The following is a 27039-nucleotide window of genomic DNA, read 5'->3' as shown; positions in this document are numbered from 1 at the left end:
ACATTCTTAGAAATCGCCTTAGTCAATGGGTGGGCCTCTCTGGCAGTGTCTTAAATTGGTTTGAATCCTACCTGACAGGGAGAAAATTCTTTGTTAGTTGTGGGAATTACAACTCAAGACACATGATATCCAATATGGTGTTCCACAAGGCTCTATCCTGGGTCCGCTGTTATTCTCAATCTACATGCTTCCGTTAGGTCAGATTATCTCAGGGCACAACGTGAGCTACCACAGCTATGCTGATGACACACAGCTGTACTTATCAATAGCACCTGATGACCCGATTCTATTGATTCACTAACACAATGTCTGACTTGTATCTCAGAATGGATGAATAGTAATTTTCTCAAGTTAAATAAAGAGAAAACTGAAATCTTAGTGATCAGCAATAATGGATACAATGAGGCTATTAGAAATAAACTGGATACATTAGGATTAAAAGTCAAGACGGAGGTAAAAAGCTTAGGGGTGATTGTTGACTGTAATCTGAATTTTAAATCACATATTAATCAGATCATTAGGACAGCATTTTTTCACTTAAGAAACATAAGTAAAGTTAGACCTCTTATATCACTGAAAGATGCTGAGAAATTAGTTCACGTTTGTTTTCAGTCGACTAGATTACTGTAACGCACTCCTCTCAGGACTACCCAAAAGACATAAATCGTTTGCAACTAGTGCAGAATGCAGCTGCTAGAATCCTAACTAGGAAAAGAAAATCGAACACATTTCTCCAGTTTTGATGTCACTACACTGGTTACCTGTGTCATTCAGGATTGACTTTAAAATTCTGCTTATGGTTTATAAAGCCTTAAATAATCTCGCCCCATCTTATATATCGGAATGTCTGACACCTTATATTCCAAATCGTAACCTCAGATCCTCAAATGAGTGTCTCCTTAGAATTCCAAGAACAAAACTTAAAAGAAGTGGTGAGGCGGCCTTCTGCTGCTATGCACCTAAAATCTGGAATAGCCTGCCAATAGGAATTCGCCAGGCTGATACAGTAGAGCACTTTAAAACACTGCTGAAAACACATTACTTTAACATGGCCTTTTATAACTTCAATTTAATTTAATTTAAATTAATCTTGATACTCTATATGTTCAATTCATCATAATAACTATTCATGGTGGCTCTAAAATCCGTACTGACTCCTACTCTCTTTTCTGTTTCTTTTCCGGTTTCTTTGAGGTGGTGGCCTGCGCCACCTCCACCTACTCAAAGCTTCATGATGCTCCAACAATGATGGACGGATTAAAAGGCAGAAGTCTACGTGACCATCATCATCAAGCCCTTCCGTGAGAACCCTAAATCCAAAGAGGACTGTTTCATTTATGTTAGGTAGAATGCCCAGAGGGGACTGGGCAGTCTCATGGTCTGGAATCCCTACAGATTTTATTTTTTCTCCAGCCGTCTGGAGTTTTTTGTTTATTCTGTCTTCCCTGGCCAGTGAACCTTACTCTTATTCTATGTTAATTAATGTTGATTTATTTTGTTTTCTTATTGTGTCTTTTATTTTTCTATTCTTCATTATGTAAAGCACTTTGAGCTACTGTTTGTATGAAAATGTGCTATATAAATAAATGTTGTTGTTGTTGATGTTCTTGCAGAATTTGCCTATTATGACCTTGTCTATTCTGGCCCCTTAATTCTTATCTGTCTCCAAATGACTCAGGGCCATCTTAATAGCATCATAGGCCCCAGAGCAAACCAGTGTGCTGGGTTCCCTGTTTTTGCAGCAAAACAAACATACATAGACATCAGAAACATTGTGGGCCACTATGCTCCTGGGGCCACAGGCCAGTGCCCATTGTGCCCATATGTTAAGATGGTCCTGATTATTGACTATCACTACTTCATCACCTAATAGCTAATGTGTGTTGAGTGCACTAGCACCAAAATGGCTGCCATTGCATTATCCACGTGGATGCTACACGTTGGTGGTGGAAGTGGTTCTCCTACTGTCCATGTAAAGTGCTTTAAATATCAGTAAAGCACTTTATACCGTAAATCTATCTATCTATCTATCTATCTATCTATCTATCTATCTATCTATCTATCTATCTATCTATCTATCTATCTATCTATCTATCTATCTACATTATAACTGCATATTTAAGTGAAGGAACCATACAACTGGGTCCTCAGTGGTACACAGCCAAAGAAATTAAAAGTATGGTTAAAATCAGTGGCCACTGGATCACACATAAAAAGCATCAGATACATTTATTATAGAGTTTTATTTACATATCACTTTAAAACATTGTCCCACACATTTTTTCCAATATTTCTGCCTAAGCTTTCCAACAATTTTCGAGTGAGTCCTAAAATGGTTATGACAAAAACTGGAAATAGAAGAAAGATTTCTTGATCAAAGGAAAATCTCAGACAAGCCCTTCTGTTTTCACAACTCTCATGTCTTTCTGTTCCCTGGCTCAGTTTTATCTTTAATTAATAATTGCTGTCACTGAGGCTGTGGCTGAATAAACTGGCCATCTCCTCTGTCACATCTCAGTCTGGGATAGAGCAGCACTCAGAATGGATATGGCCAGTGACACAAGAAGCCCATTCACTTTGTCATTATGGGTTATTGAGTGTAAGTTAATGGGCAAAAACAGCAAACTTGCCCATTTAATATAAAGTGTCCAGCACAGAAAGTGAAGGGGTCTGAATACTTTCAGTAAACATAGGAAGTGGATGGCATTGCGGTGCAATGGTAGCACTGCTATGTCACACATCCAACTAGATGGGTTTGGTTTTAGGCCTCTGTGATCTCTGAGGGGATGCAAGGATTTTCGATTGGTATTCCAGTTTCCTCCTCACTCCAAAGACGTTCATATCAGGCTGACTCAAAATTGAGGGCCGGTGTGTTCATTTTAGGCTAAAGTTGCGTCTGTTGCTGTAAGGATCAGCTAAAGCTTCCCATTGACCTGCACTGCAAAAAGCTTGAAGACATTGTATATGGCCAATAAAGTGGATTTTCATTATCATTATGTTACATGTAACAGTTCTGTTTTAGTGTTTATAAAAATTACTTATGGATGCATTGAAATCACTTCAGTTTTTTTGCCCAACGCCTGCTGAGTCACCAGTATGAGAAAACTCCCACATACGACATACCATTCTACTTGTCTTAATGTCTAGTTATAAAAGGCATTACACTTTTTGAGATCCTCCTCTGTTTTTAGCCCTCCAGACTTAAAAACCCTTATTTTTAGATACATAGATAAATAGATAGATAGACAGATAGATACTTTATTAATCCCAAGGGGAAATTCACATACTCCAGCAGCAGCATACTGATAAAGAACAATATTAAATTAAAGAGTGATAACAATGAAGGTATAACAGACAGACAATAACTTTGTATAATGTTAATGTTTACCCCCCCAGGTGGAATTGAAGAGTCACATAGTGTGGGGGAGGAACGATCTCCTCAGTCTGTCACTGAAGCTGCTCCTCTATCTGGAGATGATCCTGTTCAGTGGATGCAGTGGATTCTCCATGATTGACAGGAGCCTGCTCAGCGCTAGTCATTCTGCCACAGATATCAAACTGTCCAGCTCCGTGCCTACAATAGAGCCTGCCTTCCTTACCAGTTTGTCCAGGTGTGAGGCGTCCCTCTTCTTTATGGTGCCTCCCCAGCGCAACACCGCATAGAAGAGGGCACTCGCTACAACCGTCTGATAGAACATCTGCAGCATCTTATTGCAGATGTTGAAGGATGCCAGTCTTCTAAGGAAGTATAGTTAGCTCTGTCCATTCTTACACAGAGCATCAGTATTGGCAGTCCAGTCCAATTTATCATCCAGCTGCACTCTCAGGTATTTATAGGTCTGCACTTTTAGGACAATATTTTGTGTAGGAAATTGCACCCTTATGATAAAGAATAAACAAACAAGTGTCTTTAGCTAAAATAATCAGAAGGAACTGAAGTTGTGCAGACCACATCAACCAACCCCAAAGGTTAACCACTAATGGGATACAAGTGATCAAAGTGACTAATTTTCACAAAACTTTGAAAATACTGGTAATAGTAATATAGGCATATGGAGCATCATTTTATGCTATTTTGAGGTTAAGGTTGATCATGAGTATGATAATATTTTTGATATTTGATTCTTCACTGGTGGTCCCAACACTCTTAAGAGTGACTCCCAGAAGGTTAAAAGTGATGAACTTCAGACAAAAGCCTGTGGGGTATCGTTTTGGACTATTTCAAGGACTGTGATTTCAAATATGATGTTATTTTTTATTTTTGATCTTTTCCTAGTGATCTGGTACTCTATGGACCTCCATCAGAGGGTAAAAAAGGACAAATGTCTATTACAATTGAGAATATTTAGACTTTAAACATTTAAGTTAAAGGACACACTTTAATATTGGAGATATCAGACAAAACTGTTCTTGTTTATTATGTAATCGTACCTCATGAAGTAAATCACTGCATGTCTTATAAACATTGTGAATTATTAAGACTTTTTTCTTTAGTTTTTTGCATTAAAAAAGTCAAATAGTTATATCATTTCCTAAACTTACACAAAATATTCATAATTGATGACTCAGGGTGATTGTGTTAAGAAATGGATCCTATTTAATCTATATACCTGTATGGCTTATAAAGAATTAATATACAGATTTTCATAATGGCTGATTTAAACCACAAAAATTCTAAATGTGAAAGCTGATAATAAATTACAAAAAATATTGATGGACCTGATTGTTTTTAATAAAAATGTTTTATTCAGTATTTATACAAATACAGTAATTAATTTATAGCACATTAGTAAGTTAGTCACTCAAGTAATTAGAATCCATACAGTCTTAACTAATCGGTGCTTACAAATGTAACATAATATAACATATTATTGTCAAACCCACGTAATTCAATTTGTGATCAAGGGTTTCAAAATATTTAAAGTTAGAATAATTTTCAAAGTCCACCAGTCGCATATGAGTTGGATTTTCTATGGCAGACTGTTTCCATATATGCTATACAAGACTGAAGTCATGTTCATCCATTCACAAGACTTTCTGATTATAGTTAGATGTATGATCTCCAGGTGTCACCTATGGTGGTGGGGAGTCACAAGTGCACACACAGACACAAAGAAGATTAGTAATGATTAATGGGCCCCACATGAGTGATAGATACTGTACATAGCTCACCCTCCATTCGCACACACCTTCCTCACATCACATATCTTTTCAGCTATGGGCAGCAGTGGGTGTAGGTGACGGCACAAAGGTGGCCAACAGGAACCCATTTACACATAAACACATCCACTGCCATTCCATACCCTCAGCTTCAAGTGGGTTTCCACCCAATATTGCCCATCATCAGCCTACAAATCAATGACTGATGCCAGGCGCAGACAGAGGGCCGTCTCCGGCGGGAGGGCACTCAGGGGGATGGAGTTTCCGTCTAGCCGTAGGACCCTCAGGTGCGAGAAGTTCATTATGTCCACCACCTTACAGAAGCTGCCAAGTGAGAACTCTGGAAAGAAAAATGGGGAAAGGAGGAAAATAATGATCAGAGGTGGGAATCACATAAATAAGACAAAGTCAATTGTAACAAATTGTATATTTCAATCCAATGTTTAGAGTCACTTGGCACAATTGGAGACACACCTGGTGGTGCTGAAATACAGTGAATCCAAAATGGTTTGAGACACCTTTACTTTCAGCACAGTTTAGTGCCTTGTACAGTGGATTTAGTTTTAAAATGACAAATGTGCCATTTCAGCCCATCAATCTATACTCAACCCTCTAATGATAAAGTGAAAACATGTTTTCAGAAAGGTTTACAATTTTAACATAAATCAAAAACTGAAATCCCTGATTCTCAGAAGTATGCAGATCCTTAATTGAGTACATTGTAGAAGCCCCCTTGGCAGCAATTACAGCTTAGAGTCTTCTTGTGTAAGTCTGTCTAGGCAAACCTGGAGTTAGGCAGTTTATCCCATTCTCCCTGGCGGATTCTCATAAACTCTATGAGATTAGATGGGACACATCTGCAAACTGCCATCTTCAGGTGTCTGCACAGATGTTCTGTGGGGTTTAAGAAAGGGCTTTGTCTGGGATATTCAAGGACACTCAGAGATGTGTCTTGGACCCTATCCAGTGTTGTCTTGGCTGTTTGCTTCAGGTTATTGTTACGTAGAGAGACGAACAGTCACGTCAGTCTGAGGTCATAGGCACACTGGAGTAGGTTTTCTTCAAGGACATCTTTAAATTTGGCTCAATTCATTAATCCCTCAGTCTTGACCAATCTTCCTGTCCCTGTAACCGAGAAGCACCCCCATACATGATGTTGCCACCACCATGATTCATGACAGGGAAGGTATTAAGCAGTTGATGAGGAGTGCCTGGTCTTCTCCAGACATGGTGCTCGGAGTTCTGCCCAAAGAGTTCATCAGACCAAGCCTTTAAAAACCACTTGGTAATCTCTAAGTGGGCTGTCATATAATTTTACTAAAGAGTGACTTTGGTCTTTCCATTCTACTATAAACACATAATTAATGAAGTTCTACTAAGATGGTTGTCCTTTGTCCTTCTGACAAGTTTTCCCATCTCTGCAGAGGACTGCTGAAGCTCTGGTTACTCAGTTTGTCTGGATTGAAGAGTCTAGGAAGAGTCCTGGTGGTTTCAAACTTTTTCAATTTCACAGATATTGAGATTATTCAGCATGCTGAACACCCAACCCTTGAGCTATGAGAGATGGAATAAACGAAGCCCAGTGAAGGACACCACTGGCCTGATGATGAGGTTTAGTGAGGAGTGGAGCTACAAGTCAAGACCAGCATTGTCTTCGTGGGTGTTGGTCTTCTTAATGCTTTATAGACTAGAACTGAAAAGGAGAATTCATTAAAAAATGAGAAAAGTTCACAAAGATGATCTCAACCAGTTTCACAGAAAGATCAGGAAAAATTTACAAGTCACCTACAGCAACTAACCTCTTTGAAAACTCAACCACTGCCTATGTTGGCTGACTGTGTTAACAACAAGCATTGCGGATTAACTATGCATGTAAGCTGACAGAGCACATGCAAGCCATTATGGCGACACAAGCAAACAGAGGGAGCAGTAGAGAAATAGCAGCAGACCATAAAAATGAACAATAAATTCTTAAGTAAATCAACAGAAGTAAATAAAGCAGCTGGCTAAAGCTGTCGACAGTGAAATCTCACACTGCCCTTTCGGATGTTGGCATTGTCCATTGTCGCAGAATCTTGTAGTTTGTAAATCAAGGATAGTGTGAGGACACACCATTGTTGTGGTGTAAAGTACAAAAGTGCATGTTTCTTACCCAAAAAGGAAAATTTAAAGAGTCATTGTGAAATTCCAATAAATATTTTTCAATGCATAGATCCTTAAAACTAGAGACTTTGAGAGTAAACAGATAAAAATATAAAATCACAGTCAGCCATAATTCCCTCTAATCCAGCGAACCTCCTCTCCCCTCTGCTCCCATTCAACAATAGATTAGTAGACTGATGACGCCATGGGTACCAATCTATTTACTGCTATCTTTGTCAGCATCAACAATGACTCTAGGACATCTTTGATTCTTGACAATCATCTCACTTTCTCCTCCAACAGACTTCTAGCTGACCAGCAGTCTGTCACTCAAATTCTCCTGCTCGCTTTTGGACATATGCTGTACTTTCTCTTCCATTTCTTTCTTATTTTCCCTTCTCTCTCTGGACTCAGACATTTCATGCAGCAGTGTAGGCACTGTACTACCAACACCTGGGGCTGTCAATGAGAGATGGTTGCACTAATGTCTCGATCACACACAAATACTTAATTAGCCAAGCTCTCCCATGAACCGCTCTGTGCCAGCTCATTCTTAAGCCCTTGCATCACCTACACAACCAATCCAAGTCACAACTGTCCCACTAAACATTACATTTGCCATCTTCATGACTCACCATGTCAATATGAAGTATATAAAATAGTGTTTATCACATTCTGTAACAACAGTATACATCTTAACATGCAGGCCAGTAGAATATGTCATGTTTTTTGTAGCATTTCATTCAAGTACTGCATAAGACTCTTATTAATTGACAATCTTTTTAACCCAGTAGTTCTGTGATTTGCGCTTCGTGATTGAACTCTTCAAACACATGCTATTCAATATAAACTTGTACCGTAGATTGCAATTAAAAATTACCTTTATATAATACATGAGGGAATTTGTGCTTGGTCCTTTTCAGTTACCACATAATGTTACTGTCTAAACCAGGGGTCCTCAATCACAGTCCTGGAGGGCCGAAGTGGCTGTAGGTTTTTGTTCTAACCCGGTTGCTTAATTAGAAAGCAATGACAATAATTTAATTTCATGGCTTGTTAGTGCTTTAAGTCTGCTATGTCAGGTAATTCTCATATCCTATTCTTCCCCTTTCTAGGGATATCATCCAAATGATTTGATGGATAAAACGGATGATTAATTCTCAGTCCTTCACTTTTTTCTCTTCCCTTTCCTTCCAAGTATTTAATTAAACCCAATAGTGCATGATAAATACACACGGGTGTAAATGGTAACAAGTTAAATGGAGAAATGCTGGTCTCTTTTGTCATTTGGATGTTATTGCTAATTATGAGCAATTAAAAACCAAGAATACAGCTGTTTAACAATAAAATAAGTAATAAGGGTTCAAAATTGTAACGAGCGAGACCACTGAAGTTAAGCAATTGGGTTGGAGCAAAAACCTGCAGCCATTGTTTGGGGACATTTCTGTCTGGTCATTGTTTCCTTATTATTTAATTTTAAACAAATTTAGTTTGAAGGACTTTGAGTGCTGCACAGCACAGAGCTGAATACAACCCGTCAACTTTGATTTGATTTGTTTCAAGTACTGCCTTCAATCAGTTGAAATCAATACCTTACAATGGCAACAGCTTCACTGCCTTCAGTTTTTGCAAAGTCTACCCTTATAAATGAGTAGTGCATGCTTGATCCCTTCAAAGGAAAAGTCAGCCAAGCAGAGTAGCCTAACAGTTGTGGTCACTAGGGTGCGCTGCAGCTCCCCAAACTCCCAATACAAACACAAGTTCTTCAAGCACAAAGGGTTTATTTGTGGGAAACTCTTTACAAGTAAGTGTTTTGCACATCACATTCACAGTTCAGCTCTCAGCAGTACTTTGCCTTCATCTCCTCCACGCCTCTCTCAAGCTTTGTCCCCCTCCTTTCAACTCTGGCTCCTGGAGTTGAGGCAGGCAGCTCCTTTAATGTTATACTTGGGAGTACTTCCAGTGCCCCCAAAATTATGGCCAAGGAGTTCTCCGTGTGAGGTTAGAGTCCAACAAAGTAGGGCTTACACATTGTTTCTGTGCCCCCTGGCAGCACCCATAGAACCTAACAGGGCTGAGCCAACAAACTTCCATGCCATGGGTGTACCAGCCAGGTAAGGTTCCCAGTACTCCTCCAGCCGGGGTGCCAGTCCTCCTGTGGCATCACTCAATAAATTAACTAACTATTATCTTTCAGGAGGAGGAGGAGAAGAAGGAGTAATCATTTTAAAAACTTCTTCAATTGAAAAATCTGAAACATAAATCAGAAGTCCTCTTTCTATTAAACAAACACTATGCTCTAGTTCAAGAGTTCCCAAACCCTTGGGGTCGATTTGAACTTTCTAGGGGTCGATAGTTTCAATAAAAACATTTGGGGTCGACAGCAGCAAAAATAGACCCCCTTACTACTGCTATTTGTTTGTTACTTCAAAATGATTCCAATAGGTACCTAATTAATAAGTAAAATAATTCAAAAAAACACTTTTTTGATAAAAACACATTACATACCAAACTTGCAAATGAAAAGGTAAAATGTGTCATTAAAAGAGTCACATGTTAGAATGCACAAAAATACATATAGCACAAACATGTCTGTGCATTGTCTTATCGAACGTATCAAAGCAAGTGCAGACTTGAAAAACTGTTGCATGTGACTAAGGGGTCGATGGTTTTAAATGTTTTTGATAAAGGGGTCTGCGGCCAAAAAATGTTTGGGAACTCTTGCTCTAGTTACTGCTACCTGTTAAAGCCAAGCTACATTTTTGCTTCTCTGCTTGCTTACTGTTTGAGAAACTTTCAATTAATATTGAAATAATTCATAGATTGGAAATCATGGAATTCTGGGTTTGTATTTCTCTTGATTAAATGTGTTAATGTTACTGTTAACACCACTAGAAGACTGACATTCTCAGGATGGCCCTGGCAATATTACAATATGACATCACTGGAACCAGCATTGGCTCTTGGGCCTCAGGCACTCCAAAACAATGTTCATGTGGTGTCCCAGCATGCTATTAATTTAAATAAAATCACTATTGTTACAGTGATCAAGTGGAGTGGACCCAAAGTTTATGTTTTGTTTTTTCTTTTTTCAGTTTTCCCATCTCCCTGTAAGGATATTTTTGATATAAAGTCTTTGCCTCGCTATTGAACCTGTGTAGGCCAATAGCCTGCATCTTGAGTTTGAAACTGGGCTGCATGGCATGGCAGGCCTACAATTTTTCATTCAGATGTGTGATGGAGTTTAGGTCTGGCTTTATTTCACTTTTTGCAGGGAGACACATTCTACTATGTAACATTGAGATTTTGAAAATGGGCCAAGCGATGAAACAAGTCAAATTTCAAAAAGGAGTTGTAAACCAGAAAGTTGCAATTAATGTTACCAAAGCCCTAATACTAACCAAGAATCATACTTAAAAAGAAATGTTTTTAACACCGGAATTAATAAAATAACATGTTCAAAAGCTTGGATGCAAATTGATCTGTGGCATTACTTCTCATTGAAGTTTTATTATTGCATTCTTGGCTCTCGATTCCTGTTTTTTTGTTTTTGTACTTCTATTATAATGGAGATTTTGGCCTGGACCACTACTTTGTCTAGAAGGTACTGTTACTGTTTTGCAGGAGACAGGTTTTGCACCCAGCACAGTTTATTTACACCTCTGTGCACACAGTAAACCAGCACTAAGACACAACACAGTCCCTTATCTGCCACAAGTTCATCCGCCTCCACTCCTCCTCAGGCTTTGTCCTCTTCCTCTCGACTCTGGCCTATGAATGGTGGGGACTGGCCCTTTTTTATAGGTCACCCGGAAGGACTCTAGGTGCCCGACGAGCCTCTTTTGGCCTCACTTCTGGGTATGGCAGAAGTGTGGCCAAATAGGGAACTGCAAATGTCTATGCGCCACCTGGCGAAGGCCATAGGCCTAAACAGGTTTGAGCTTCTATGCTCATGATCAGTGGTCCTGCTGCATGGCAAGAGGGCTGCCCTCTATCGGTCTGGGGAAGAAACACTCTTAAAAATACACTCTCCTCCATTCTTTCGATGCTCCAGGCATCCCAGCTGGGTTATTACTCTGGCCGTCTGCCATATCATCTTTTGCATTCCTTGTGGAATAAATATTTAAACATAAAGAAATTGATTTGTTTTGTTCTGGACTAGAGGTTAACAGTTTTACTTTCTTCATTTTGTGGGAAATTTGCACAATTTTTTTGGACTGTTCCTTGAGTTTAGGGACTGGCAGCCAGTGGTGAGACATACTCATTGGGGTCAGCCCTGAGTGTAATTCAGGTCTATCTTTTTGCTTTTTGAGACTCAAATCCCTTCTTGCTATTTTTGTGTGGTAGGAATCATAACAGGAGCAATTAGGCTTCTAGTAACACTACAGTAGGGAAAGGATATTTGTAAAGATTCAAGTTGTTAGCCTTGTCAGGAGTGAGTATTCAGGAAAATTCTCCGACACATCAAACAGGCATACTCAGAGGAATTGTTAAGAAACTAACATTCATGAGTATGCAGTCCTCTGACAGCAGGGTAAGTGGTACTGTTCATGACTACACCATCACAAAATGACTTCACAAGCAGTGATATTTGTATTAAAGGTCATAAGCAATACGTTTTTTCTGTGTAATTTAACTTAAATATTAAAATGTTTCTCAGCTTTTCTCTCATAAAGTTTTTTTCAAATTTTCTGTTACATACTGAAAATAATTGCTAATCTAGAAAAGTACTGCTCTTTGCATTCTGTGAAATTGTAGTCCCGCTTAGGGGCTGACCAATTGGTCCTGCAGTGTTCTCTACACGCTTGGGTGCAACCTGAACTTCCCTAAACTGGGAATGGGGTGATGGGGTTTGAAGGTTACCATCTGTATTAACATGACAACCATTGGTTGTGATTATTTTTGCTAAACACACATTTGCACTTCTCTTTCAAGCGTTTCCCAGTTTATGCCATGTGTCATGATAAGGTTTTGGATGAATTCATTTAGTATTTTCTGTATCTTGAATGTTATTTTTAGTTCCTCCCATTGCCACCATTTTGGGAGTCGTCATTGGTGCTGCGTCCCGCATTGAAAGGGTTGTGGCTTCTAGGATCATCACTTGGAGGTAATCGGTGTGACAGGATTAAAGGTCACCTGGAGGTTTCCTTTCATTTTCTGATCTGCAAGTACAAACCTCCTGAAAAAATCTATACTTGAAAAGAAACCTTTAGTTATTGTGCTTCTCGTGAGTTTCATTTGGTTTGACCTCTTTGCTGTTTTTTCAGCTTCAATTCTTGTCTCTTGTTAGGATTTGGTAGCCAAGTTTATTTTTATTTCTTTTGATTTCATTTTTTTATGTGCTTCTCCTGTCCATTTCTTGGCAGGACACCATGGTGCACATACCAGTAAAGATGTACTTTTTAGTCCAGTAAGATTTGCTCTCTTAAAGGCAGCCAAATGAATCTGAGGAGGACAACTCTACATTTGAAAAAGCCAGCAAAGAATGCTACTTGTGATCTTTCCACTTTGTGGAAAAGAAGCCAACAGACTAATGCTCCTTTTTCAAAGAAGTTCAGAAACCTGATGCAGAAAGAACAGGTATGTGTGTAGAAAATCGCTGTTGCTATTGTTTTCTGGTCTCACGCTGAGTAGTGAACACCTGTCTGCATGGTATTTAGTTCTGCTACTGGACATGCAATGTATGGTTTGAGTTGTGCCATATCATGTCTGCATATCTTTTCCATGTTATGGTGGCTTGTCCTTTTCCACCTCAGAGCAGTTCAATTGTAAATTTGAGGCGCTGCTATTTCAGTCTAAACAGTTCATAGCCAATACAGTTTCCTGAGCAGTGAGTGGGCGTGAAGTTCTCACTTTACTTAATATTTAAATTTCTGTGGATATATTTTGTCAAAAGATGATGATGTCAGACAATATCATAATTATCAAATGCCAATTGAGACAGACCAGACACCAGCATTTTATTGTTTGGTGGAATTTTTTGTGATATTAAAGGTGCATGAACCTGTATGCTTCACTAATCATTACAGAAAAAAGCATGTGAAATATTAGAGACATTTGCACTCGTAGGGGAAATTCTGGCATGGCTTCTCCATGGTTTTCATGGCAAAAACACAACAATTAACAAGTACAACTTTAATGGTAGGACATCTGACATCTGAACAGACTTCAAGGTCAAGGTATTCTTTATTGACACGTACAATGTACAGTGAAATTCTTACTTGTGCAATTTTCCTTACAGACACAACAATCAAAATAAAACATCAGGAAGAGAAAAAGCTTGGACAATTAACCTCATACCAATCTTCAAACACGGTAGTGAAGGGGTGGTGGTTTGGACTTGGACTAAGCACAATCACTGACTTCACCTTGAACAAAAATCTTCCAGAGGAAAATGTGAGGCCATACATTAGAGAGCTAAAGCTGGATCATGCAACATGGTGGTGAGCCAAAACACACCCAAAATTTAAAACTGATGGAATCCTGAGCAGTCTTGAAGACGATTGCTCCTTAAAAATTGTATTCTGAAGTAAATGAGCTCAGAGAAAGGGATGACAGATAGATGGATGAATGCCAGGATATTCTGCACCTGTTGTTACATTTTTAAACACTGTTGGGTCTCAGGGTGGGTTGCTGAGGGCAGCACTGTATTATACTTTTGGATGGCATAGATGCTACATCATTAAATCATTCGCCATAATCCCACTGCCATTATCCCAGCCAATGATAAAAATGGTGATTGTGTTCAATGCAGAATTAAATACATTTCTGTAAGGTGTCTTCATGAATGGAGGTGCAGAGTGCTGTGACAAGTTCTCATGTAAAGTGCAAATATAGATTTCTACAAATTACTAAATACAGAATTAATACACACAAAGATACAGATTTGTTAAAAAATGCATAGAAAACAAAGTAGAAACTGGTTAACATAAATGGAACCTATCAAAATCTCTCCATTATATTAATTGTTAAACTATAGTTGGCTGGCATATATTTTTCAATGGTCCCGGTCTTTGTTACTTTCTTTAAAAATTATAATAGAAAAATACAGATTGTTTTATGTTCAGCATTAGTATAGGCATACAGTTTATCAGAAAATAATTACCGGGAATTGTTCCAAAATCTGTTTTGAGATATCCTAGGTCTTTACGTTCAATTCATCATAATAACTATTCATGGTGGCTCTAAAATCCGTACTGACCCCTACTCTCTTTTCTGTTTCTTTTTCCGGTTTCTTTGTGGTGGTGGCCTGCGCCACCTCCACCTACTCAAAGCTTCATGATGCTCCAACAATGATGGATGGATTAAAAGGCAGAATTCTACGTGACCATCTTCATCAAGTCCTTCCGTGAGAACCCTAAATCCAAAGAGGACTGTTTCATTTATGTTAGGTAGAATGCCCAGAGGGGACTGGGCAGTCTCTTGGTCTGGAATCCCTACAGATTTTATTTTTTTCTCCAGCCGTCTGGAGTTTTTTTTCTGTCCCCCCTGGCTGTTGGACCTTACTCTTATTCGATGTTAATTAAGGCTGATTTATTTTGTTTTCTTATTGTGTCTTTTATTTTTCTATTCTTTATTATGTAAAGCACTTTGAGCTACTGTTTGTATGAAAATGTGCTATATAAATAAATGTTGTTGTTGTTGTTTTATAGTAGGAGCACTTTGAAAGCACTGGTAAAACAGCAACAATGAAATATAATTTATGCTAATCTTATTCTATTAAGTTTTACAGCAGAGTTACTAGGAATATTTTGCCTTTTCTTAATTTGGGTAGTTTGTGTTTTGTTTCCTTTACTCATCCCTCTCATAGAACACTGTAAGTTTATATATTGCTATCTTGACTGTAGCACAACCAAATGATAGATAGATAGATAGATAGATAGATAGATAGATAGATAGATAGATAGATAGATAGATAGATAGATAGATAGATCGATAGATAGATAGATAGATAGATAGATAGATAGATAGATAGATAGATAGATAGATAGATAGATACTTTATTAATCCCAAGGGGAAATTCGCATAATAAAATAAATAGATGGGCTTTCCATGAAAGATCAGCATGTAGCTGGAAATTTTATTTCTTATTTTCATGGGTAGCATAAGTAAGAGCACAAATACTGAAATCAGAATCAGAAGACCGATGAGGTTTGAGCAACCACATATTGGGCAAAACCAGAAATGCAAGATAAAGGAGTAAATAATTAATATAAGAATTTCAAGCCAGGATAATTTGAGTGTGGAACTTGGATGCCAAATGTCCCAAAACATTAGCTATTTAGACTTGAAAATTCTAACTTAGACATTTAATTGTTGTAAATATAATTGTTTAGTTACAAAAAATAGTCACTTAGTAATTATTTCCCCTTAAATTCCACTGAATTTGTATCACGGTGGTCTAACCAGAAGATATCTCCTAACGTTGACTCACTCCACTTTCCACTATAAAGTCTCTCTATTTGAGCAATATCCTGGTAGAAGCTTTCCCCATGAGCATCATCAGAAACCGCTCCCATATTTTCAGGGAAGATATCCAAACCAGAGTGTAGGATAAGGATTGTCACACATGTAGGCATGGGAGACAGTTTACAAGCTCAAATAAATGTGTTTCCACCACCGGAGCTGGGTTTGCCTTCTAAGTCTTTTCCCTTTCGCCTGTAGACCAGCAGTAGATCCCTCACACTAACCACTCTTCCGATCCTCAGGAGTTTCACAACACTTCCTCATCTGAAAATCCAGAATCCGCCTTTCGATGAAATCACTTCCTCTTCTGGTCACCAGGATTCCACCCTTAAAATTTCATCACTTCCTTAATCCGTCCTCTTCCTGCCAGTTTTATATATTTGCCAGGCCTTTTGTGAAGATCCTCTGTTCTGTTGTGAACTCAAATCTGTGAAGTCGTGTAACCTGATTTTTTTTACTTGTTTGCCAAATACACAGTGCAGAATTTCCTTGTCTCTTTTCACAAGATCTTTAATGATATGTTGCTCCTAAATGCTGGGTAGGAAGATAGAAGCTCCTCAGCTAGTTCTTCATAGTTTTCTGCATTTGTTTTTCCAAGACAATTGAAGCAACCCCTTGTTTTTTAAAAAAGGAAGGCTGTGCATTTTTTTCCCATTTGCTTATCTATTACCGGATCAAGAAAATGGATGGATCACCCCAACTTTGCATATTTTTGTAAAAAATATTTAAACCACAACTTCCTGTTTTCTGAGGGTGTCTTTCTTTCTAAATATAAATTCCTAGCTATTTTGAAGGAATTAAAAGGGACAACAAACACTGGATGAGAGCAACAAATGTGGAGCAAATATTTGATTGAATGCTGTTTTAAACTCAACTAATGTTAAGACTTTTTTGCTAAAAATATGCTTTAAATAGTATCTTGTGCATGAAACAAACAATTAAATTAATTTAAAAAAGTATTTTTCCAAAACAGTGTTTTCCACTAAATCCAATATCCCACAGAAATGGTTTGGGGTAAATAAATTCCAATTTCATAAGTGGATTCAGCACACCTAAATCAATAATGTACACTGATTTTTTTACGCAAGAACATTTTGTTGCAGACCAGTGTAATGGAAATATTGAAGAAAGGACAGGAACAATTAAAAAGAAAGGAAGAACAATTTGGTCTTTTTTATCTTTGTTCATTATGTAGAGCACTTTGAGCTACATCATTTGTATGAAAATATGCAATATAAATAAATGTTGTTGTTGTAAAGAAAAAAGTGAACATTACTGAAGAAACAAAAAAGAGAAGTGTGAAAGCTAGAATAATGGGGGTTTATAAGAAATACTTATAACCTCTAAATTGTTAACCGTGAAAATCTAACAATACATTACTAAACAACACGCTAAAGTGAAAACTAGAAAACCCACACAAAACAAAATGCTTAAGAATTAACCAAGGCCTATCATAGACAAAGGAAACGAGGGTCATGTCATAACAAAGAGCTGCAGCCAAGGCAGTGCTTATGTGTGCTTCAGGTGACTGCACTTCTAACTGCCTCACCCTCTGAGAGAAACTTGACTAACTGGAAGCCCCCCCTACATATTGATTAAACAATTCATAGGGGAATAAGTAATAGAAAATGAAAAATGGGAAAGCCAAGAAAAAAGAAAAGAGGTGGGATCAGGGATGATAACAACAACAAATCATGACTTTATCAAAAAAAGAAAATAAAATAACATCAGTGCTCCTGACACTCAACTGCCTTCCTTATTCAGGCTCTGGCTTGGAGCGGATCTGATGTCACATCATATAATAACTTATTGGAAAAGGAAGAGCTTTATTAAGTCTCTGGACCATGAACGTGCAAGATTTTAGCCCCAGTTAGGGGTGACATGGAGATGCAATTAAAATTAATACGAAGACAAGAAGAAGAGTTGTGTGAACAAGCGAGGATCATAACAAGAAAACTAATAATAGAGATCATTGAATCCTGACTGTAACTCAAAAATCTTAGTCAAAAATAGAAAGCAGAAGTGATTCGTCAAGGACACTTTAGAAGATATCTATGAAAGAAAATGTGAAAAGCATTTTGTTTAAATCCATTGAACTCATATATTTATGGTTTCCATTGCGCTGATCTTTATTGTGTCAAAGTGATAAATGAATTCACGTAATTTCTAAGGCTATTCATCATGACATCCACAGGCACAAAACAGCAGCCATGACACAAAATGGCAGTAACCAGAAGTAAACAAAAACAACAAACGAATCATTTCAAAATAAATATTACATATACAGTATGTAAATGAATTAAAAATAACACAAAAAATGAGTCAGAGAAACATTTACGACAGCCCCTAGAAATAGTGCACCTGAAAGCCTTGCCCATCCTTGAAAGTGCCTGATCTGAATGGTAGCTCTGAGGCTAACTGGCAACCGTCATGAGAATATGTAATTTATCATTTTTCTCTGTGATTATTCCATATATTTATGTGGAGCTTTTTTTTTGTTTTTAGGTATTTCCATATACAGTATATAAAATTAATTTTTGTTAATAGATTTCTTATCTGGGGCTGTTTTTTTGGCAAGCTGCCATTTTGTTTTCCTTATAGACGCTGCCATTTTGAGCTACATTGCTTATAGTTGCAATACACTTTGTTAGCAGGTGTCATAGGGTGGCTTTGACCAGTGTAAACTGGTATAAAGTTTGGGATCACACATCTCCCATTGATCAACTTTCTGGATTTGTAGAAGCTTTGTGAGTGGTTTTAAGAGTCTCCATTTGATTTTTTCAGTTGTTGTAATGACTCACTCAAAAAAGAACTTAAATGAGTTACCACTCTGCCCTATGCCAAAGGGAGTGTGAGCTTACTGTATGTTCAGACGTAACCAATATCATATCATATCTAGCCCCACCAACAAGAAAAACAGCTATTAACAGATTGAAGATAGAAACGTATAAAATAATAATAATTACATATTAAATTAAGCAAAGGATACTAAACAAAACATAGATATACATATATAAATAGACATAGACATTCAAAAAATGAGTACATGTGAATCCCATTGTAACGAAATTCAAGAGAACGTAAAAATATTTTTTGTTATACCTGAAATTTCATTATAACTAATATGGGGAAAATATGCATACTATTGTGACCAGGGAAGTCGGCGATTTGCCATGTCTAGGGTCAGCGGCGCAAAGACAGCTCTATAGTTTCACTGCTGTGCCTAATAAACAGTAAAACGAGAGCAAATTAATTGGTTGTCCTCTACAGGAACAGGCCTACTGTGTAACATGCGTGTCACACAATGTTTACAACATTTAATACTGGTCTTTGACTTGCTCTTCTTTGCATTCTCCTGGTCTGCCACAGCGGTGATTCTGAACCATTGGTGTTCTTCTGATCTGAAGATGGGAGGTAAAGCAGGACGACTGCCGAGTCACTGCTCCTATCTCATGTGCTAAAATACTGAAGTAACAGCTCCTATTTTGAATGAAGTCTTGAGACTGTGCCTACCTTCTCTATACAGTAATAAAGTACCTGTACAGTATTTTCCATGGAACCCTTGACTCACTTTCCTGTCATGCAACTCTGTGACCCAGGCTTGACAATAACTACATAAAAAAGCATTGCTTCTTAAACAACAAAAAATATTTTTTATTTGAAAATTAGACTTTAGATGTAACTTTTGTTTTATGGCTAACTAAAAAGATTATGATATGCAAGCTTTTGAGGCAACTCACGCCCCTTATTCAGGCAAGATGTAATTTGATTATATCTTGTGTGAAGATGGGGCCTGAGATGCCTTGAAAGCTTGCATATTGTAATCTTTTTAGTTAGCCAATTAAAGGTGACATTTTGCTTGACTTCTTACTACATTCATAATGACTAACATGGTACAACACCTTAGTATTTTTGTTTATGGAAATACAGGTACTATGAGAAGAGCTATAAAACTCAAACAGTAAAGTATCCGCACATGACACAACTATCCACATGGATGCTTATTGGAGCACTGACTCAGAATTCGGCTATACCTCTATGATGTTGCACCTACACTCTCACTGAGACAGCCCAAGACCAGTAATTTTGCAACAGACTGTCACTTTCTTTTGGTCTAACAAGTATACGGTATATAACATGCATTTCTTACTTTGCGGTTGTTTAAGACCCTCATAGGCATCTTATAATTGTTGCTAAATCTTTTTATGAAAGGTGAAAATGCATCTACTGTTTATTAGAGACGTGCACAACAAGCAGAGTATTCAGGAAACTGTATGAAGACCAGTAAGTAGTAAAAACTCGCCTAGTTATAGGAAACCATGAAAGATGTGGGGTAGCAAAGTCGAAAGTATCAGCATAGATCTTGTAATAGATAAGCCATTGAACACAGAGAAAAATATTAATTGCTTATGAACAAGGTAGCATTCTTTATATTGTGTTCCCCATGTCCCCTAAGTACACCAGGCAAGCAGCTTTCTGTTTTCTTTTAAATGAAATGTAGTTATTCATTTCTTTATCATGACGCTGGAGAGTTCTCTGTACTATCCAATGTCAAATGTGTGATTATACTGCTACTACTTTGCCTACTAAATGAGCCCTGCATGAATCAGTGTGGAAAAGTGCACGATTGTGCCCCATTAAAGATGGCCTCTTGCTTTAGATCCAAAGCGGTTGGGACAGGCTCCATTCAGAACACAATGTTAGGTTACAGAAGGTTATGTGGATTTGAAAATGGATTGATGGCTTTGTTGTTTGGGATTCCACCAGTTAAAATTTTTACATTTTCTATTTACCTGGAAAATTGCAAGTTATAGTATTTTTATAGTGAAAGAGAGCATGTCTATGAGATCAGTAACAAAGAGTAAATTCACCCATCCATAATCCACCACTTATACGTGTCTAGGTAGAGGGTGTGACAGTTAAAGCAAATATCTCCTCCTGGTTTGATATACCCAAAACAACTCCTCAGGAAGGCATCCAGGAGCCATCTCATCTTGTTCCTTTCAATGCAGAAGAGCAGATGTTCTACTTTGAACTCCTCCCAAATGTCTGCACTCCTCATTCCCTCTCTAAGGCTGAGTCCAGACACCCTGAGAAGGAAACTCATTTCCGCAGGTTGTACCCATGTACCAATTATTCTGGTCACTGTTCATATTTCATGATTATAGGTGAGGGTAGGAATGTAGATTGACCAGGAAACTGAGAGGTTTGATTTTTGGCTCAGCTCTCTCTCACTCAACTAACTGGTACAACATCCACATGAGTGCGAACGCTGCTCCGATCTGCCTGTCAATCTTCCCTCACTAATAAGCAAGGTCCCAAGACACCTAAAGTCCCCCACTTGAGGCAGCACCTCATCTCCAACCCAAAAAGGCCATTCCAGCATTCTCCAGCTAGGAACCACAACCTTGGACTTCACATTCAGCTGCAAACACCCCATTCAAATTAATTTTGTAAAATGTCTTCAATACATTATTTTTGGGGCCAAAGGTGCCAATATGATATTGTTTTCAAGCATCCATTCTTTAACTCGGCATCATGCCAGAGCTTACCCAGATAACATTGTGAGGGAAAGGCAGGGCAAAACCTTGGCCGAGGCACCAAGCCATATTAGGGTACATTCACTCATGCACCCTCACTTCCGTCTCCAATTAGCAATCTGTTCACAGTTTCTAACCAGTAAGATGAGCTTGCCTCCTCAATATGCAGCAGCTTAAGACAACTCAATGTGCAACAAACTTTTAAACATAAAAAATTAGGAGCGCATTGACACATTTCTTAGAATGTTTGGATACTGAATGCCGTATGTTTGTTCTAAGATGATTTATGAATGAGGGAAGAGGCTTCATGTCCTGGAATCACGTACACTGGTACATCAGTCTGATATGTTTCTAAATATTTTGCACTTTGCCAACAACTTTAATAACCTGAGAAGATATATAAGAAACCTCTTCAACACAAATCTGAAGTCTAAGAAGGAATCTTGTAGAATACTGTCTCATACAAGAGCATCCACTCTATCCACTTGTTTTGGTGACAGTTGTGGTTAGCCTTAGGAAGACCACCATGGAAATTAGGCTCATATCAGAATAGTTGTTTGAATTATGACATATGAAAAAGAACTTTGCAAATAAGGCCCTGACTGAGACAAAATGTTGCACAAAATCTCCTTCTGTAATGGTGAGCTGAAACACTTTTGAGATGAAGAACTCTAATGAAGAAATTAGATCAGAGTGTGCAACTAGCACTGAGGCCCTTCTACAAACACTAGTCAAGCTATCAAATGATTAATTCCCACTCACCTTTGATTTGATTGGCATGCAAGTAGAGGTTCTCCAGGTTGGAGTTGACTAGAGGAATCTTCTGAAGTTTGTTGTAGGACAAGTCCAGCTCAATCAGGCTGCTGACATTGAAAGCGTTAGATGGAACTCCTTCATCAGTCAGCTTGTTATTGGAGAGCCGGGCATACTGTAGTTTGGGGAGCTTCCTAAAATACTCATTTGGAATGGTGTTGATGCTGTTGAACTCCAGGTAAAGTTGATGCAGTTGGCCTGGCAGCTGCTCTGGGAGCTTTTTCAAATAGTTGTTGCTTAAATCCAGCAGAGTGAGGGATTGGAGTCCTTTCAAAGATCCTCCGATGTCTTCAATTTGATTGTTATTGAGGATTAGGCTGGTGAGATTCTCCATTCCCTCAAAGGCATTAGTTGGGATCTTGGCTATTTTGTTGTTAGACAGGCGCAAGTCCTTCAGTGATGATGGCAAAGGAGAGGGGATGACGGTCAAGTTGTTCTGGTCAAGATAAAGACGTTCCAGGTTGATGATCTTGGCAAAAACATTCTTCCCAATTTTTTCATCAGTTAACTGGTTTCTGTGTAGCATGATCCACACCAGCCCAGTGGCATTGTCAAACACTCCCTCCTGGATGAAGGTGATCCTGTTGTTCTGGAGATATGCATACTTCATACGGGATGGCACAAAAGGTACATGTTTTAGTTTACGGCTGTCACAGTACATGGCAATTGGGAAATTGGGAGGACAGTCACATTCCAGGGGACAATCTCTGCCCTGCGCTCTTTGAGGGCTTGGATCAGCAAACCTACTGTACCCAAGCCAGTAGCTCCGCAGATAGGACAGCCAGAAGTAGGTGTCGTCCTGCTGACAAAGTGCTAGCCCGCAAAATCCAGCTACTGTCAGGAACAGAATAAGCTTCATATCTGCAACGAGCAAGGCAAGGAGGTTAATCTGCTCGAAGCTATTACAACTCTAGTCAAGACTGTTTTCCCCACCAGATCCCAAGAAACAGCTGAGACCTTTTAACCATGCAGTGATCTTAATGAACTCCAGTTTCCTGCAGTGTTGTATCTTATTTCACGAGGCTCCATGAGTCTCAGCATTTAAGTTTAGGCTAAAAGTCCTGCCTTCTTAACTATGTCACGAAATAATGATCATTCATGGTAGTTTTTAGGTTCAAAATTGTTAATTGTTCTTTAAGATGCTTATCTCCTGTATATGTACACATAATAATGACCCTATAAGACTGTATGCCATGATGGCAGTGTTTAATCTTCCTGGTGTATATGGAATGTTTTGTTTCTATTCTTTTCTTTAAGAATTTTTTTGTAAAAGCCTAATGTGTCATCCTGGGATAAAAGTGCCATATCAGATAAATGGGAATGTTTAGTAATACTGCTAGCTATGAAATTGTGTTTAATGGAGAGATTAGCCACCTTGAATGATACAAATATGTTTACAAAAGACAAAATCCTTATTTTGACATCAAATCATGTCAAAACAAAGTTTTCCTTAGGAAATATATAATGAATCTTTTATTACCTGAACATTTTTATGAGTATAACCATATACAGTATATATCTGTACTGTAATTAGCTGACAAAGATTTGATACACAAATCTTGAGTGTGTGTTTGTGTGTGTTCATGAATAATACAACATAACGTCTCAGCCTGGTGTCTTCCAGTTTAGTCTGTGCAGACAGCACTGAGTGAAAGGCAGGAGACAGTTCTAGGCAGGGGGCCAGTCTGTCACAGGAATTTATAAATGTAAATATTAAAGTAACAAACACCCTAGTTTAGGTACTACAATAACAAATCTATTAGACATTTATTGTTATGTATCAAGACCCCACCAAAGGCGTCTCCTGGTGTTAATAACATTTAAAGTGGTTATTAATCTGAGCAATGTAGCCTTCTAAACTAACTTCATTTTGGAGTGGTCAGCAGTAAGTTAAGTGAGGCAGAGTTCTCCTAATATTGCATACTTCACTATACGACTTGTAAATCTTTAATATTAACAACTAAATTTACCAGCATATCAAAGACTCTTCCCATGCCACAGAGCACGGAGATGAATAACCTACCAACTGATCTTTTATAAGCATGATGAAGAGGAGTAAATGAGTAATAGATGCATTCTGACAGTACCTAATCTAAAGTGTTACCAATATTAAATACATGTTTATGTACTGCGTGCGCATAGTTACAGTAGAAACACACATACAGTGAATATATATATATATATATATATATATATATACAATAGTTAAATATCTACCTATTCATAATCACTTATTTCAAATTTAGGGTTACACTGTAATATTATTTGGCAGATGCCTTTATCCAAGGCAACTTACCACATCTAAGATACAATTGGCTACATTCTTTTTGTTTTTCCAGTTGGAGCACAGGCAGGAGAGGTGACTTGCCCATGGTGTCAGTAGTGGGATTTGAGCCCACAACCCCAGGGTATGAATTTTTGAGATCTAAAACCTTAACCCCTACACCACACCACCATGTACATTTATCCATTTTTAAGTTTATAAATATGTGCATAAGAATAACTCTAGTTATCTGTGTTTATACTTCTCTCTGCATGCCCATCCATCCACATTTGAATGCATAGGTGTAATGGTGTGTACAGTGCACAGATATATACATTTATAATAAATGTGTGTATGCTTTGTTACTGCTGCAAACCTTATTTTTATAGTTAGACCCAGCTACTGTTTACATACACATCATACTTAAATATATTTCAATGTATTCAGTTCAGTTCATTTTATATAAAATGCAATTACAAACTTTCCAAATGACTAACTACATAATGAGTACACATAAAGACACAGACTGAATCAACCACTCAGGAAAATAAATTGATTTGAAACAGTTTAACATAAATGGAGTCCAGCAATATCCTTCCATATGGTTCAATATATACAAGAGAAAATATATGCATACACACATCCATTCATAATGTAAATGTGTTTATATTATATACAACATATATTTCATATACACTTCATGTATTTTCATTGTTGTTTTCTAATTAGTAAGAACCCCTTTAAATATTACCTGTAAAAGTCCAGTTGTACTATAAAATATTACACTCAAATTAAACACACAAGCAAAAAAAAACAAAGTATGTGTAAAATGTTTAGGAGTTTCTGCATAGCAGATTGCTTCAGGCAACAGAGAGATCAGCAGCCTTTCAAGGTGAGAGGGCTAAAAAACAACATTGGTTAAAATTAGAATTTCTAAAGAGGCCAAAGTTGAGGTGTTCATTTCTGAAAATTAAAAATGAATAATCCTAGCGAGTCTTGCCATTGGTACAAACCTGTGTGTAAGTGGCCTCCTGTTGTTACTTGGGCAGCTCAGGGATGGTCGTCGCCTCCTTTTCCAGTGCGCCTCTCTGACTTCTGAGCACTCAGGGCTTCTGGCACTTTGTAAATACCTTTTGCGGCTGTACTTTTTTTTTTCCAAACCTGCCCAATTACTGGATGTTTTTTGGTTGGTGTGATTAGAGCAAGCCCCTCATTTTCTGTGACCTAGAGGTGTGCCAGTATGGAGCGCATCTGTAGTGCAGGTTGTGGGACAGCTGCAGTTTAACGACTCCTTGCCTTTCTCATTACCAGGTCCTTCTTACTGATTAATACTCTGCAGGCTTTCTTCTCTTTTTTTCCCTTTATCTGCTCCCCAGTTTTCTATGGTTCTCTAGTAACACTGCCTTTACAAGATTCCTGAGTTGAAATAGTTCTTTTACAGTATGAAATTAACACAGACCTGAACACCTTAAAATAGGTCTCTTGTGTTCATTCTTTGCTTGCAGCAGGAATCTCAAATGTGCACAACTCCCAGCTATCCCTTTGCTTGCCTAACTTCACATCTGTCCTCCCCTTAAGGGCTCCAATCTAAAGTAAGAAGTTTAACTTAAACCAGTTACACACAAATTAGCAGTAAGCAGTGTGAGCTGTGGGGTTTCAATTATTTCAGCAGAGACTAATGGTGGACAGACCTACCATTTCTTTGCTAATCCTGAAGGGATTGAAAAGGTTAGAGATAACTACAGAAAAGTCAAAGGGTCAGGAGTCCTGAAATGGAATTACAGAGCGAATTTAAGGATAATAAGAGAAAATTAGAGGGGCCCTCAAAACGATGAGGTCACAGGGCTGACAGGAAGAGCTAAGCGATGACAACTCAAGATTGTGGGAGAGCAATGAAAGACTAATGGGATCTGGGACAATGAGAAAGGGTTAGGGGATAGTGGGAAGATTGAGATACTCAGAAGCAGAATACATCGATGCAGATGGACAGAAAGACACTGGAACTAATTACTAAAGGGAAATAATCAATCTTATTATTAGTTGGTTTAGTAGATGTATTTAGATTTAAAAAATTATGACGGAAATGAGAAGTCAAGGAAAATGACACTTTTTATTGATCCTCTCAAGCTCTTTCAGCTTGGATGGAGACTGTCAGTGGACAGCTATTTTCAGGTCTCTCCAGAAATGTTTAACTGGATTCAAGTTCTGTCTCTGCCAGGCAGCTCAAGGACATTCCCCGATTTGTCCCTGAGCTACTCCATTGGTATCTTTGCTTTGTATTTAGGGTCATTATCTTTTTGGAAAGTGAACGTTTGCACTCTCAAACAGATCTTAATTTAGGGTATCTCTGTATTTTTCGCCATTTAGCTTTCCCTCAGTCCTGTCTAGTCTCATAGTCCCTGCCACTGAAGAACAACTCCACAGCATGATGCTGCCATCACTGTGGTATTGGACTGATGATGAGTGGTTCCTGGATTTCTTCAAAAATTATGCTAATCTTGGTTTCAGCAGATCAGAGAATCTTGTTTCTCACAACCTGACAGGTCTTCAGGTGCTTTTATACAAACTCCAAGCGGGCTCAAGTGTGCCATTTACTGAAGAAATACTTCTGACTGGCCACTCTGTCATAAAGACCACATCGGTGGAGTGTTGCAG

General features: G+C 38.1%; 1 protein-coding gene across 1 annotated transcript; it reads right to left on the bottom strand.

Moving 5' to 3' along the window:
• Window positions 1-4723: 4723 nt before the first annotated feature.
• fmoda (fibromodulin a) lies at window positions 4724-25671 on the bottom strand. The gene is made up of 3 exons (XM_039749179.1): window positions 25398-25671; window positions 22071-22982; window positions 4724-5500 (listed from the first exon to the last, which is right to left on the bottom strand). The coding sequence occupies exons 2-3, from the start codon at window positions 22978-22980 to the stop codon at window positions 5349-5351; spliced, it is 1062 nt and encodes a 353-aa protein (XP_039605113.1). The 5' UTR covers window positions 22981-22982; window positions 25398-25671; the 3' UTR covers window positions 4724-5348.
• Window positions 25672-27039: the final 1368 nt, after the last annotated feature.

This window comes from Polypterus senegalus, chromosome 3 (genome assembly GCF_016835505.1).
Source record: "Polypterus senegalus isolate Bchr_013 chromosome 3, ASM1683550v1, whole genome shotgun sequence".
NCBI lineage: Eukaryota > Metazoa > Chordata > Cladistia > Polypteriformes > Polypteridae > Polypterus > Polypterus senegalus.
The sequence above is the reverse complement of the archived record's forward strand: the minus strand, read 5'-3'. Positions and strand labels throughout refer to the sequence as shown.

Excerpts from the sequence above, each read along its gene's own strand:
- fmoda (XM_039749179.1), bottom strand. The coding sequence starts at position 22,980 with ATGAAGCTTATTCTGTTCCTGACAGTAGCTGGATTTTGCGGGCTAGCA. Across the intron at positions 5,501-22,070 it reads GCATGCCAATCAAATCAAAG|AGTTCTCACTTGGCAGCTTC; the intron begins GTGAGTGGGAAT and ends TTTTCTTTCCAG.